At 33.3% G+C, this 15,670-nt stretch overlaps 1 protein-coding gene across 5 annotated transcripts in view; it reads left to right on the top strand.

The window, feature by feature from the left end:
- The window catches only part of SENP7 (SUMO specific peptidase 7), a 162,679-nt gene that overhangs the window by 129,514 nt on the left and 17,495 nt on the right, over positions 1 to 15,670 (top strand). For all 5 annotated transcript variants that reach the window (XM_064585083.1, XM_064585246.1, XM_064585171.1 and 2 more), the window contains 5 exons: positions 2,630 to 2,663; positions 8,866 to 9,045; positions 10,683 to 10,945; positions 12,463 to 12,596; positions 14,103 to 14,219. In XM_064585083.1, the coding sequence (XP_064441153.1) occupies positions 2,630 to 2,663; positions 8,866 to 9,045; positions 10,683 to 10,945; positions 12,463 to 12,596; positions 14,103 to 14,219 (728 nt within the window). The remainder of the gene's footprint in view (positions 1 to 2,629; positions 2,664 to 8,865; positions 9,046 to 10,682; positions 10,946 to 12,462; positions 12,597 to 14,102; positions 14,220 to 15,670) is intronic.

Below are 15,670 nucleotides of genomic sequence, written 5' to 3'. Positions count from 1 at the left end.
TGTCAAAAAAAAAAAAAAGTATATGACATATATGCTCTTTTATAACTTAACCATTATTATGCTAAGTTAGTTCATGTATCTATTTTGGGGTATTTGGGTCGTCCTTAATTCCTGACTGTTGGAACATTTTGGTTGTCCCAGTATTTGCCATTACAAGTAGTAGGGGAGTGCAAATATTCAATAAATATCATAAGGTAGGTTTTTAAAATTTGTTTCACCTTTGTTGGAACACTTCTAGTTGAAATAAAAACTTAATTGTCTAATTAAAGGGAAGTGATTTAGTAAATCAAAGCAAATATATACAGGTAAAATATATGTATATGAAGAAAGGCTGAGAGAAATTCTGTAAATATTAAAACAGTATGTTAGTAAGGAGAGAGCATAAGCAATTTTAAAATTTAAAAATAATGAATAACATGAAATGGGGAAAGAAAAAGGTAAAAGTCTTAAAACTTTCAAAGATTCAAAAGACTTTTTATATATTTTTTCAGACACAGTTCATAATGCTTTGTAACTTAGAAATTAAAGAACTTTTTTGTGGGGGAGTAAATAAGAGAACTAAACTCAGTCATTTTCCAGATGTTTAATGAGTCTCTACTAATGTGTTGTAGATTAACTGGAGATACTGTTCTCACTCTCATGATAGTTACATTTTGGCTAAACTAGAAAAATATCTATATTGGGAAACTATTTACATAAATTAGAGCTCATTTTCTTATAGTTGGACCTTTACTACTATTATTTTTTTAATGTAGAGAATGTTGCAATAGATGTGAACACTTCATTTTTTGTTTCTCAGCTTTGTTGATAGTAGGACAAATGTTTATAAAATAAACATTGTGTTAGAGAACTGTACTAGCTATTGTAAGAAGTTATAAAATAGGTATGGTATGATTTCAGAGAACTGGGTTTATCTTAACTCTCACAAAAATATCTGTCTTATTTTCCCAACTGGGGATTAAATTTTTGCTGGGAATAGGGCTTTGCTTTTGGGAGAGGTTACGTGTTGGCTTAGTCATCATACAAAGGTATAAATGATTATCAGATCCTTGCCATGCTGAAAGATTCAATAAAGGACAAGAGTGCTTATTGTGGAAGAATGAGAGAATAATGACAAAGTAGAGGCCAAGATACATAGATTCACTACTTCTAGTTCATAATTTTGTAGTAATGTCTATAAAATCTCAAAAGCAAAATCCTTATATTCATTTTCTGTAACTAATTATTTACATTTGCTCAGATATATTTTATGAGATTAAAGACCTGGTGAAATATGTCAGAATTTGGCAAGGGAAAATATACACCAAATATATAAAGCAGTTGTGTGAAAGTGACAGAATGATAAGGTGTATTTGACTAAATTAAATTAGATAATATACTTAATCATATGGTAGTGCCTAATGATAATAGTTCCTTTTGATTAAGGCTCTTATCTAAAGCTGACAGAGGTTCAGTAAGTAACTTAAATTTACCTACTTACTGTTTGTATAAGTAGTAGAGACAGGATTTGAACCCCAAGCTCAGCTTTTAATTCATATGGCCTTTTGCCTGAATTTTGCTTTAGTGGCTGATTTAGATTCTGAAATACCAATTTTATATTTGTGAAACTACAATATGAAATAATTTTTAAATTAGAAAAATGAGTCACAATAAACCTGTGACTTCAGTGGACATTGTTTTCTACTTATTTGGAATTCTCTTGGTAGTTAATTTAGGTACCCATGTACCAACATCGTTTTTAATTTTGTTTTGTGCTCACAGACTATACCTCTGATTTGGTAAACAGTTTCATAAATGTATTGATCAAAAGAGAAACCTAACTGAAGAATAAATAAATAGCCATGAATTCATTTGATATTAATGGAAAAATGAATTTAAGAGCCTATTTTAGATGGAACATTTAAGATTTTAGGTGCTCCATGACCTTGAGAGTTTGTTATAAAAGCAACACTTAAGGTTCAGATGTATACAGAACATTCCTAGAGAAAATAAGTGTTCTGGCACAGAAGGAACAGAAAGAACAAAAACTTTGCTGCATCTTCAGTCAGAAGGGAATTTGTAACATGGAAAGATGAATGGTGGGAATGTCAACAATGCCAAGAATCAAACCGTGTTTTGTGGTTTATTTACCAAAGTCACTGACACCTTGGGGTTCGCTTGGCATTTTCTTGGGACTTTGTCTTATTTCTTCCATAAATATTCAGGAAACATTTTTGAAAAACAATATAAAGTCTTACTGGTTTTTATAAATGAGTATATTGAGAGTTAAATTATATGCACAGGGTTCTTCTGTAAAATTAGGTCTTTACCAAAAAAACTCCAACTAAGTCTTTACAGTGAGACATTTTCTTGGTTTATTGATAAAAAGGCTTGAGCACTTTTTTTTGAAGATTTTATTTTAAAATAAAATTTAAATTTATTTCTACACCTAACATGGGGCTCGAACTCACAACCCCAAGATCAAGAGTTGCATGCTCTATGGACTGAGCAAGCCAGGCACCCCTTGAGAGTTTTTAGTATAGACTTTGAATACATGCTTGTGGTTTGAGAAAGAAAAAGAACTGAAAATTTTGAATAGTAACTTATATTGAGTGGTAACTCATTTTTTGCTTTTTTATATTTCCTTTAGTTCACAACAAAGTATGTTAAGATCCCATTTCAAGGTAAGCTGTCATTGTCTTATGATTTCTTTTCACTGTAATTTTGAACATAAAATAGCAAAAACTCTGAAATCTTTCTGCAACCAACTTTCCACAGCTTTTTCCAGTATAGAAATTAAGTAAAACTAAGATTAATAATGTATTTCAAGTTAACACTTTTTTTAGCAGCTTTAAAAGGAGTTAAAATACTTTATAAGACTATTTTAATATATTTTATAACTATTGTTTTAATAAGCAGTAATATTAAGGGACTCAAAGTAGCAGAAATAAAGTTTTGATAGCAAGATTTTGGTATGATGAAATGTATGAAAATAGGAACTGTAAGGAAAATTTATAATGTTGCCCACAAACTTGTAAAATGGTTTTGTATAGAGGTTAGGAGAAGTTTTTTTATACCATTTCTTACTGAGTAAAGCAAAGCAGATTGGAAACTGTACCTGCAATATACAGAGCCTCAGACCATTTTCTTATTTTCTGCCCAACTAAAATCCTTTCAGAATAATATTGACACTAAGAAGACAAATAAGAAGCAATAGAGAATAGTCTCTGTAGAGAATGAATTATGAAAAGAATGAGGAAGAAAAATAGACACAGATAACACTTCACAATTGACTAGGGAAGAGAGGAAGCTTCTCTAAGACTGAAGATGTGATCAAAGTAACTTTAATTGGACTCCCCGCATAGCCATGTGCAGAATCCACAACTATATATTGTGATAATCTAGTAATTAGGAAGCTACTATAAGTAGTAAGAGTGTATAAGGCAAGGCGTAGAATAAATATATTGATATTCCTAATTAGGATATTTTAATAAGTTATTATGGAATAATGTAACATGAACCATTTAGAAGAAACAAAGACCTGTGATTTAAAAGAAAATAATAATTTCCTAAAGAAAGTACAGTAATCTATAGTTAAATACCTATGTAACAACGCTCCTCCCATATCCTTTTTTTTTAATTGAGGTATAATTGACATGTAACATGATATTGGTTTTAGGTATACAACATAATGATTTGTTATTTGTATATATTGCATGATGATCCCTAAAGTATGTCTAGTTAACATCTTTCCCCACACATAGTTGCAAAAGGTTTTTTTTTCCCCTATTGTGGTGATTGATGACTTTTAAGATATCACTTAGTGACTTTCACATGTGTAATACAGTATTAGTAGCTATAGTCACCATGTTGTAGATTATATCCCCATGACTTATTTGTAACTGTAAGTTTGTACCTTTTGTCCCCTTTACCCATTTTGCCCACCCATCCCCTGCTTTTGGCAACCAGTAATCTCATCTCTCTATCCATGAGCTTGTGGTTTGTTTGTTTGTTTTTTAATTTTACACGTAAGTGATCATGCGGTATTTGTCTTTCTCTGTCTGACTTATTTCAGAGCATGAATGGGGGGAGGAGGCAGAGGGAGAGGGAGAGGGACAAGCAGATTCCTTGCTGAGTGCAGAGCCCAACACGGGGCTCCCATCTCAGGACCCCTGAGATCATGACCCTGAGCCAAAGTCAGACACTTAACAGACTGAGCACCCAGGCACCCCATAAAAATCTTTTAAAAACAAGGCATGCATAGGAAAGGTTTTAATAGATGAGGAACGTAGAAGTCTAAATGCTTATTCTTTTTCTACAGTAGTTGAGGGAAATACTAGTTTTCATATTTATATTAGCTGTTAATTATGTTTGGCTGTGACTTAAAGAAAATAATTTATTTTTCCTTCACGAAGAAGAAATCCAGAGGTAGGGTAAACAGGGCTGATATGGTTTTCTTTGGTCTTCAGAGGCCCAGTCTCTTTTGTTTTTTTACTGTGTCATTCCTGACCTATGTCTTTCATCCTTAAGTTTGTCTCATGGACAACTGGCTGCTTATATTTCAGTCATCACGTTTGTGTTCTAGGTAGAAAGCAGGAGGAAGGGGAAAAATGGTAAAAAGCATACATACCACCTATCTCTTGCCTTTTTAAGAAGCCTTCTTGGATGTGCATGCCACCTAACCTCTTCTACTTACATTTTCTTAGGTAGAATATAGTCATATGATCACACATCTACTTGCAAAGGAAGCTAGGAAAATAGAGTTTCTAAAAGCTAAGTATCTTGCCTCCTAAATAAAATTAGGGTTCTATTACTAAGATCCCTAACAGTGGTTAGAAAAAATGATAGACAACTTCCACTTTCAGTTTCTTCCATAGCCCTGTAATAAAATAAACCAAATATTGGGGAAAATTTGGTAGAGAGGTATATTTTCCTTGATGATGGTGTTAAATCTCCTTTTTTTTTTAAAGGGAAACTTTTGAAGCAGTCTTTCTAAAGAAAATTATGGTTGGTACATTTGGATTAGTAGTAATTGTCTAGATTTCACAGAAATAGTATCAATTATTTGGGACTGTGAGCTGCGTGAGGAAGAAATGCTGAGGAGTTTTCTGAAGGTTCTTACTCTTGTAATTTAGTCTGTTTGTCTTTGCTGCTAGTTTCACTGACAGTTTTCGGAATGAGGGAGTTACAGTGCCCATGGATTAGAAGAATTAATGTTATTAAAATGTCCATACTACCCAAAGTGATCTGCAGATTCATTGTAATACCTATCAAAATTTCAATTACATTTTTTATAGAAATAGAAACAGTTCTAAAATCTGTCTGGAACAACAAAAGACCCCGAATAGCCCTAACAGTCCTGACAACATGGCTGGAGTCATCACACTTCCTGGTTTCAGACTATATTACAAAGCTATAGTAATCAAAACAATTTTGTACTGGCATAAAAACAGACACATAGAACAGTGGAACAGAATTGAGAGCCCCAGAAGTAAACCCATGCATATGTGGTCAGTTACTTTTCAACAAAGGAGCCAAGTATATACAGTGGAGAAAGAATAGTCTCCTCAATAAATGGTGTTGGGAAGGCTGGACAGCCACAAGCAAAAGAATGAAACTGGACTCCCATCTTTACTATATACAAAAGTCAACTTAAAATGGATTAAAGCCTTAAATGTAAGATCTGAAACCATAAAACTCTTAGAAAAAAAAACCCCAAACATTAGGGGGTAAGCTTTTTCCCATCAGTCTTGGCAATGATTTTTTTGGATTTGACTCTAAAAGCAGAGGCAGCAGAAGCTAAAATAAACAAGTGGAGCGCCATCAAACTGAAAAGCTTCTGCATAGCAAAGGAAACCATCAGCAAAATGAACAAGCATCCTGTGGAATAGGAGAAAATATTTGCAAACCACATATCTAGTAAAGGGTCAGTATCCAAAATATATAAAGAACTCAGAGAACTCAATAGCAAAAGTCTGATTAAAAATTGGGCAGAGGAAGTGAATACACATTTTGTCCAAAGAAGACATACAAATGGCGAATAAGCACATAAAAAGATGCTCACCATCACTAATCATCACAAAAATGCAAATGAAAACCACAATGAGATATCCCCTCATACCTGTTAGAATGGCTATCATCAGGATGACAAGAAATCAGCAAGTGTTGGTAAGGATTTGGAGAAAAGGGGAACCCTTGTACGTTGTCAGTGATACTGTAAACTGCTTTAGTTCCTGTGGAAAACGCTCTGTAGGTTCCTCAGTAAATTAAAATTAGAACTGCTATATGATCCAGCAATCTCACTTCTGGGTATATATCCAAAAGAAATGAAAACAGGGTATTGAAGAGATATATGCATCCTGCATTATCCACAGTAGCCAAAATAAGGAAACCACCTAAGTGTCTGTTGACGGATGGATAAAAGTGTGATTTATATATACAATGGAATATTAGTCTTGAGAAAGAATGTAATCTTGCCATTTGTGAGAACATAGATGGACATTGAGGGCATTATACTATTTGAGAAAAGTCAGAGAAAGACAAATATTGCATGGTATGCTTATATGTGGAATCTAAAAAAGCTGACTCTCAGAAACAGAGACTAGCATGGTGTGGTTACCAGGGGCTGGGACATGGGGGAAATGGGAAGATGTTGGTCAGAGAGTGTAGACTTCCAGGTATAAGATGAATAATGTACAGAATGGTGATTACAGTTAATAATACTGTATTATATACTTGAAAATTGCTAAGAGAGTTGATCTTACATGTTCTCAACCTGACAATGAAATGGTAGTTGAGATGTTAGCTAATGCTTCGATGGTAATTGTTTTGCAGTAAGTAACTGTATCAAATTAACGTTAGCTTAAACTTACACAGTGTTATATGATAACTGTATCTCAATAAAGCTGGAAAAAATGAAAAGTCATAGTCCGTGTAAAAAAAAGACAGTAAAATAAAGTAGGATAGCTAGGTAGAGAGAGAGATGGAGATAGGGAGAGACAGAACAGACTTTAGAAGGCAAGCCAGTAGGAAAGACTGGATGAAATAGATGCAAAGAGAAAGAAAACGAGTGATGAAAAGAAAAATGTTTAAAAACACAAGTAAGGAAAGACTGGAAGGACGAATGAGAGAGAAGGAGGAATGAAAAAGGAAAGAGGAAGAGGAAGGGAGAGAGAAAGAGATGAAGGACAGAAGGATGGAAAAAAAGGAAGTAAGAAAGATAGGAAGACAGGCAGGATACAGGCAAGTTAAGAATAGGGAAAGAAAAGGACAGTGAATGAATTGGACTGAAAAAAGAGAAAAAAAGCTATCAAAGAGAAAAGAAAAAGGAAGGGACCAAGATAGGAAGTAGAAGGAAAGAAAGAGAAGTTTAAAGTGATGAGTCTGTAGGAAAGAGTAAATACAAAAGAAATAAAGAATGTGGGAGTAAGAAATAGAAAGAAGGATTTGAAAAGAGGAGGTAGTAAGAAAATTAAGTACAATTGTGGAATAGTGGGGAAAGAAATCTAAAAAGAACTCAGTTAAAATATTACAGTAAAATAGGATTGATGAATGGTGACAGCTAGATAGAAGGTAGGTAGGTATGTGAGGAGTAGATATAAAACATAAATAGATCCATAGGTAGGTGATAGATGGATAGATACAGATTGATCGCTAGATAGAAGTGATTTTAAAAAGGATTATCCAGGAAAATGCCAATAAATAAAAGGTAGAAACAGAGTTAGAAAGAGAAGGAAGTTATGTAAAATGTTTTTAAAAGGAGCAGTGAAATAGTGAAAGTAGGCAGGCAAGCATGCAAACAGGCACAGAGGAGGAATAGGAATACAGAAAAGGAGCAAGAAAGACATGAAGAAATGGAATAAGGAAAGGAGAGAATGAATGAAAGAAGGAGATATGAAAGAAAGACAAGATGTTTAAAATGGATCAATTGATTATAAGAAAAAGTTAAAAAAAATAGAATGTCTAGCATGGGAACATTAAGGTGACTAAGTATTTGAATGCTTATTGTAAAATGCTTGAGTGATATGAATCACCTGGGTTTTTTGTGTTTTGGGTTTTTTTGGTAAGCCCAAAATTCTGATTCAGTACATCTAGAGTACAGTTCTGCATTTCTAACAGGCTCTGATGTGATCCCAGGCTGAGAACTAGATTTTGAGTAGCAAGGTGCCGGAAGGTAATGGGGGGAAGGAGTACTAAGAGATTTGTTTCAAATAGGTATTCTTCTTGAGTTTGTACTTAACTGATACTTGTATTCCTAGTTCAGATGCTTATTTTCTTAAAGTTGGACTGGATGACCTTCAGGACTTCTTTACACTAGTTTTCTATGTTTATATGAATTAAAAAAAAATCCTCAAAGAAGGTTCTTTTAGCTTACTAGGAGAAAGACCCATAATTTTGAGTGATTACCTAGAGGCTTTGAGAAGTAAAACCTGGAAGAATTTTATTTATTCATTTTTTTTAAACCCGGAAGAATTTTATAAGAAATACTATCTTAGACCATCATACTATCTTAGACCATTCAAAAGCTCATAATATCTTTGAGAGTCTTTTGATAGTGGCTAGTCTGTATAGTGGAATACACATATTTTGGGAGAAGAAACATAGGAATAGATTGGCTTATGGTAACATTTGGGTCTTGGTTGATAGTATTGACAAAATAGAAATATATAATTTTCTAAGTTATACTATGCTTAGTTTTCTGCATAGATCAGATAGTTATCATCGTCGTCATCTTCTTTCTTCTTCTCTGCTTTTTTTTTTGCACTGGAAATAATACTTTTGTAAAATTTTGCCAATCATTCTTTTTGAAAAACATCGTGTATTAAAGAAGAGTCATATAGTGTGTAAGTGTTGTATTCTTAATGTTATCTTTTTATTTGGTTTTAGTGTCCTTGAATGACGTTTCATTGCTAGTGGATACCACACATTTAAAGAGGTTTGGGTTATGGAAAAATAAGGATGATGATCACAGTAAAAGGAGTCATGCTATCCTTTTCCTCTGGGTCTCTGCAAATTATCTTCAAGAGATTCAGACCCAACTAGAAAACTCCATATTAAGCCAGCAATGTGAGTATGAAATGACTTCTAAATTTTGGAATAACCTGAGAAGTCATGTAAATAGTTTTCTTCTAAAATAATTTAATAGAATGTAATCATTTCATTGAATTGAAATGAAGTTCATTGGATTAAAAATAATTTTAACCCTTAATGTTATGCAAGATAAATGATTTTTTCTACATAATTTCTTCTGATAATTTTACTCAACCAAGAGAAATTATCTTCTAAAAAAAAAGGAATACTTTATCCTTAAATCAGTTGCCATCCTTGGCTATCTTTCTTACGAGTTTCTTGCCCTTGTTTCATAATGAATAGTGACTGCTAATCCGTGGCAGTGTTAAATAAAATACAGAAGTCTTTACCTTCAACATTATTCTTGAGTTTTTAAAAAAACTCAGTTTACTTAAATATATCATTTTTCTAAGACTGGATTGAATACTTTTGGGAGAACGCTCCCCAAACTGGTCTATTTAAATGTATCTTAAATATCTCCCAATTTTGCTTAGTTTTCAACTCCTAAAGAATCTAGTTTAGAATTGCATAAATCAGATTAGTAAGGTTCTTTCTTACCTCTTTGATCTCTCTACCTTGCCCTCTGTACTCCTTTGCATTTAAACGTGGTAAGTTGTAAACTAAATTTTATACCTTTAATATTACAGTAGTCCCTCCCTTTATCCATAGAGGATATGTTCCAAGACCCCCCCTCCACAGATGCCTGAAACCACAAATAGTACTGAACTCTATATATACTATGTTTTTTCCCTATATATACATACCTATGATGAAATTTAATATATGTTAGGTACAGTAAGAGATTAACAATAATAACTAAGAATAAAATAGAATAATTATAACAATACACTGTAATAAAAAGTTATGTGAATGTGGTCTTTATCAAAATATCTTATTATACTGTACTTACCTTTCTTATGATGATGATGTGAGAAGATGAAATGAGGTGAATGACGTAGGCATTTTGATGTAGTGATAGCCTACTATTGACCTGATGGCAATAGGCCAGAAGGAAGATCATCTGCTTCTGGACTGCGGTGGTTGACCATGGGTGACTGTAACTGTGGATAATGAAACCATGGATAAGGGAGGACTGCTATGGTTATTTCGCTGTCCTACTCCAAATTAATTGGGAAAATTCATGATTAAATAGGGAAATTGGGGAGTGAATGTCATCTGAGACCATTATTGAAATGATTGATGAAACACAATGATTTTGAAGGAAGTGTTTGATCAGAATACTTTTTTAATTGGTAGATTTGATAAATGGAGGAGGCAAGAGAAAAATAATTAAATGCTTAGTTATCATTCATTCATTTATTCATAAATTCATTAAAAATGAATTATATTTACTATATTATATAATATGAATTATATTTACTAATACCTACTAAATGCCAGATAGTAGAGATACAGCAACTAGTACTATTGTAGAGTTTCTCTTTTAATGCAGGAAGAGTTAAAATTTGTGAGTTTTGAATCGCTGTTACTAATGGCCTATTTTGGGATTTAATTTGCCTGGGTTATTAACTAACATACAAGATACTGTTATTAATAATTAAATTATTTTAATTATAATCCCCTTGAAATATTTTTCACTATTAATAAAAATTGGTTTCTTTTTTCTTTTATAGCAAAATCCAGTGAATTCATTTTCCTTGAGCTACACAGTCCTATTTCACAAAGAGAAGAATTGAAATTGAAAGATATTATGACAGAAATAAGTACAACCAATGGAGAATTAGAGCTTTCTTATCCATTATCTTGGGTTCAGGCACTTCCTTTATTTCAGAACCTCTCTTCAAAAGAAAGTTCTTTTATTCATTATTATTGTGCTTCAACTTGTTCTTTTCCTGCTGTTGCTGCTGAAGAAATGAAGATGAAATCAGTATCTCAGGTTAGTGTATGATTAATATAGTTGGCGAGGTTTCATAAAAATTTGTTCACTGGAAATAGAGTGATGTGAAAAATGCTATGTTTTGTCAGAACAGTACAGGAGCCAACCTGAAAGAACTCCCAATACCAAAACTAGAACAGTTTTATTTTTATTTTATTTTATTTTAAAGTAAACTTGACACCCAGTATGGGGTTTGCTCTCAACACTGAGATCAAGAGTTGCATGCTCCACCAACTGAGCCAGCCACGCGCCCCAAAACTAGAACAGTTGGATCAATAAAATCAGTAATGATAACATGTGACTATTACCAAAGAATAAAATAAATACCCATAAATCTATATTAATACAAATAAATACCTGAATTAATGAATGAAAAAGAAATACTGATGGTGGATAATTGACAGTTCTTTCTTAGAAAAGTATTTCAATTAATAAATGTAAAAGGAATAAGAAATACAAAGCCACCATAGTTAATGGTTGTTGCAGGCAAGGTCCATCAATAGGTGCGAACTTGGAGAAGCAGGAAATGTGCATAATCTCAAAGTCTCTCAGCCAAAATATTTATTAATAATAAAAAGAAAAGTAATAACTTTACAGTGGAGAAATGTGGCAGACATCACCAGGAATAAGAGTCACATCATGCACTGAGAAGGGTACATGACTTCTCTGGTATTCTTCCCAATATTGTATAACCTCAATCTAATTATGAGAAGAATTAGACAAACCCAGTTACAAAATAACTGACCAATACTCTTGAAAATATCAAGGTCATGAAAGACAAGGAAAGACAGGAATTGTAGGATCCTCATACAGAAAAAAGTTATTGGTGGAAACACTAGTGATATCAGAATAAAGTCTATAGTTTATAATATACCAGTGTTAATCTGGGAGAGGCTTGTATATCTCTGTCAAATACATCTAGAAAGAAAAGATTTTCAGTTTGTCTATGGCAAATAAAAACTTTTGGTCTTTTAAATTTTGTTTTGTCCTAGATGTTATATCTTTTGTTCATTTTGAACTGACAAGTTTTCACGTTTTTCTTTAATTATAAAGCCCATATCTGTAAGTATCAAGTTAAGCTTTGACCACTGTATGTACAATCTTTTTTTTTAAGATTTATTTATTTATTTGAGAGAGAGAGTGCATGTAAGTATGGGGAGGGGCAGAGGGAGAGAAAGAATCTCAAGCAGACTCCCTGCTGAGCGTGGAGCTCATTGACAAGGGGCTCGCTCTCATGACCCTGAGATCATGACCTGAGTTGAAATCAAGAGTCGGACACTTAACCGACTGAGCCGCCCAGGTATCCCCCGTATGTGTAGTATCTTTTGATCAAAAGTATTATTTTGATTTCACAATATCTTTGGAGAAATTCTAAATGTATAGATATAACTCACTGATACTGATTTCTTTTAGTCACATTTTCTCTTGAAAGTCTAGGTTTTGACTTTATCCTTTTGAGAGTTAATGTGTATTTATGTATCTATAAGGAAACTTTTTTCTTTGCCATTTTCTGTCAGCCTTCAAATACAGATACAGCCAAGCCTACTTACACCTTCCTGCAGAAGCAAAGTAGTGGTTGCTACTCACTTTCTATTACATCTAATCCAGATGAAGAATGGCGAGAAGTCAGGCACACTGGACCTGTTCAGAAGTATGTACTGTGTCATATCCTGTTTGTAATAGGTGGACATATTAGTAGTTTTCATTCATGTTGCTGATTTTAAGTAGTTTACCTTTTTCTTTTTAACTGCGGTATAATTGACACACAATAAATATTAGTTGCAGGTATACAACATAGTGATTTGACAATAGTTTACCTTTTTAAATGTTTTGAGTTTTGCTCTTACACTGATGGTTAGTAATAGAAATAATAATTTTTTTATTTTTTAGAAAGTTAAAAAAATTTATTAAGAAAACAGTTGGTACCATTTTACTTAGTTTTATGTCAGTAAGACATAAATGGTAACCAAAATGTCAAACTGAGTAAGATTGAAGTATTTGTTGAAAATACCCGAGTAGCAGTGTATGGTTTTTATGATTATATAATTCCATATCTGGATATATGGTAGGAAAAGTGGGGTTACTTAACTGAAGTGTGCCTCAATTTAAGGTACTTTGGAGTTTATTAGAACTTCTTTTTCAGAAGTTGCTACTTTATTCATATTTTGTCTCCTCATGGTGGCCAGGCAGAATAGGGAGTCTGTGCATTTGAGAGTGATTTCTCTTCCTCTGTATGTTTCTGTTAAAACAAACAAACAAACAAACAAAAAATGAAAAAACAGGATAGAAAATAGCCCATAAAATAGTAACTATCATATTAGCATTTAAAATTTCACATATTTTTATTTGATTTAGGTGCTTTGTTTGCCACAATTAAATCAATTGCAGATGACTTCATCTTCTTGAATCTTTCTGGTTTAAGAAGTACATATTATTATACCTTTATTATTGACTATATTCATGCAATGAGGACCATCATGTGTATTCCAAGATTATAGCTAGAAACTCAGAACTGCCCTTACTTCTGAGATTTTAGAGAAGGTGCCAGAAAAAAGATGCCTAATTAGTGGTTATCTGTTTTCTACTTCTTTCTGCTTGTGTTATAATCACTTGTTTTCTTTATATTCTCTTAAGATTTACATTACATGCACTTTGTTATAGGAAACTTGCCTTCTCTCATCCCATGTTCTTTATTGCTCAGCTGTTGCTGTGGACTAGCCACCAGTAGGAGAACATAGTTTTTGACTGTTGGCTCTTCTAAATGGAAAGGAACTAGTCTTGGGGATTCAAACTTAGATTTGGAAAGTGGAGCATAGGAAAATCTTTTATGGTTTATTCCATCAGTTTGTTGAAAGTTAAAAATTGTACAGAAGAGAGATATCTTTGATGGTATTATAACTGATTGTGAGATATAAGGTATTGATTAGACAAATATGATACTAACCCTCATGGGATTGGAAATGAAAAGATAATGAGAGTACTGTTAGTACCTTGTGAAAATAAAGGAAAATATAATTGCTTATATCCTGTTAAGTACTTTTACTCTGTACATTTTAGTTATTGAATATATTGCCCTATTAGTGTTCTATATAACAAATCTCTTTGATACTAGAATTTTCACTACCAATATGTTTTAACTTTAGTTTTACTTTTTAAGGTTGATTGTATATCCTCCACCACCTACAAAAGGGGGATTAGGAGTAACTAATGAAGATCTGGAATGCTTAGAAGAAGGAGAGTTTCTTAATGATGTAATCATTGATTTCTACCTTAAGTAAGTACAATGATAAATGATCTTCTCATTTATCAGTTTTAATGTGAATCTTAAATTGCATGTCTATCACTGAAGTTTTGTTAACTCTAGCTAAAAGTAATCTGCCAAGAATTCAAAGATTTTTGCCTACCAGGGTTTTCTGTAGTTGACTTCAGTTTCATTCCTTTACCTCCTATAGATGCTATATACTTTAGTAGAAGAGTTACTGTTTTTTATTTTAGTTTCTGTTTATTTGTTTACTTTTGATTTATCGTTCTTAACTGTTTATATTACTGTGGTGAAGGAAGTACTTAAATTACAGATCACTTTGGGAAAGGAAAAGAAGCAACTCTGTAGTTATCTCTTGTGTCTTTAAGCACTATAAGAGTTACCTGTTATTTAAAAAACCCATACCACGATTCCATTAAAAAATAATTTTCAACTTTTTGTATAGCCAAGCTGAAGGAATAGATAGGAAAGTTTTACAAACTTTCATGCAAAGTTTCTAGTCCTCATCTTACCTGAACCCTCTTGTTTAACTAATAATACTAGCCTTATTCCAGTCACTCAGGCTCTAAATCTCTCTTTAGCATTTACTCTTCATCTCAATACTTTACATTTGATTTCTAGAATTGATTTGGGTCTTTTTAAATATCTTTTACCTGGGGCCTCATGAATTATGAGGTTTTCCAGTCTGTCCGGTAAGAACAGGCACTATTCTTGCTGCTGGCTACCATTCCCTCTCATCTTTTCAAGTAGTTCTCTCCCCAGCCTTTTCCTCACATGCATGTGGTGATCAAAATTCTTCTGAATACTTAAGGAGCATTCTCTGCAGGTGTCTGGAGTTTTCTTTATCTACAGCTCTTCCCATTTCAGTATTCTGATCTGCAAATTCTAGCTGTCTTGGTCTTTACTGACTTTCAATGTCTCCTCAACTTGTAGTCTGCCACCTGGGTTACTCCATCCCATGCTGCAGCCTGGAAACTAGCAACACACTAAGCTGGGGCATTAGGGGAGCTCACCTTGTTTATTTCCCATTTCTCAAGGATCACTGTTCTTTGTTGCCTGATGTCCAGTGTTTTGAAAACTAGTGATTCATATATATTTTGTCTGATCTTTTGCTTCTTTCATCCAGAAGGATAAATCTGGCCTCTGTTATTCCATCTTGGCTGGAAGCAGAAGTCTCCATTATCATTGACTCTTTACCCTCCCTTCCCTTTCTACGTAGTCAGTTGCCAATTTTTTCTTATTCTTCTTTTTTATTATTAACATATATCATTTGTTTCAGGGGTACACATCTGTGATTCTTCAGTCTTATACAATACATAGCCCTCACCACAACACATACCCTCCCTAGTGTTCGTCACCCAGCCACCCCATCCCTCCCACCCCCCTCCACTCCAGCAACTCTGTTTGATTCCTGAGATTAAGAGTCTCTTATGGTTTGTTTCCCTCTCTGGTTTCGTCTTGTT

This window comes from Mirounga angustirostris, unplaced genomic scaffold (genome assembly GCF_029215605.1).
Source record: "Mirounga angustirostris isolate CCGP_5_RB_7025 unplaced genomic scaffold, mMirAng1.0.hap1 SCAF_1, whole genome shotgun sequence".
NCBI classification, from domain to species: domain Eukaryota; kingdom Metazoa; phylum Chordata; class Mammalia; order Carnivora; family Phocidae; genus Mirounga; species Mirounga angustirostris.
This window is presented reverse-complemented; position numbering and strand designations above follow the sequence as displayed.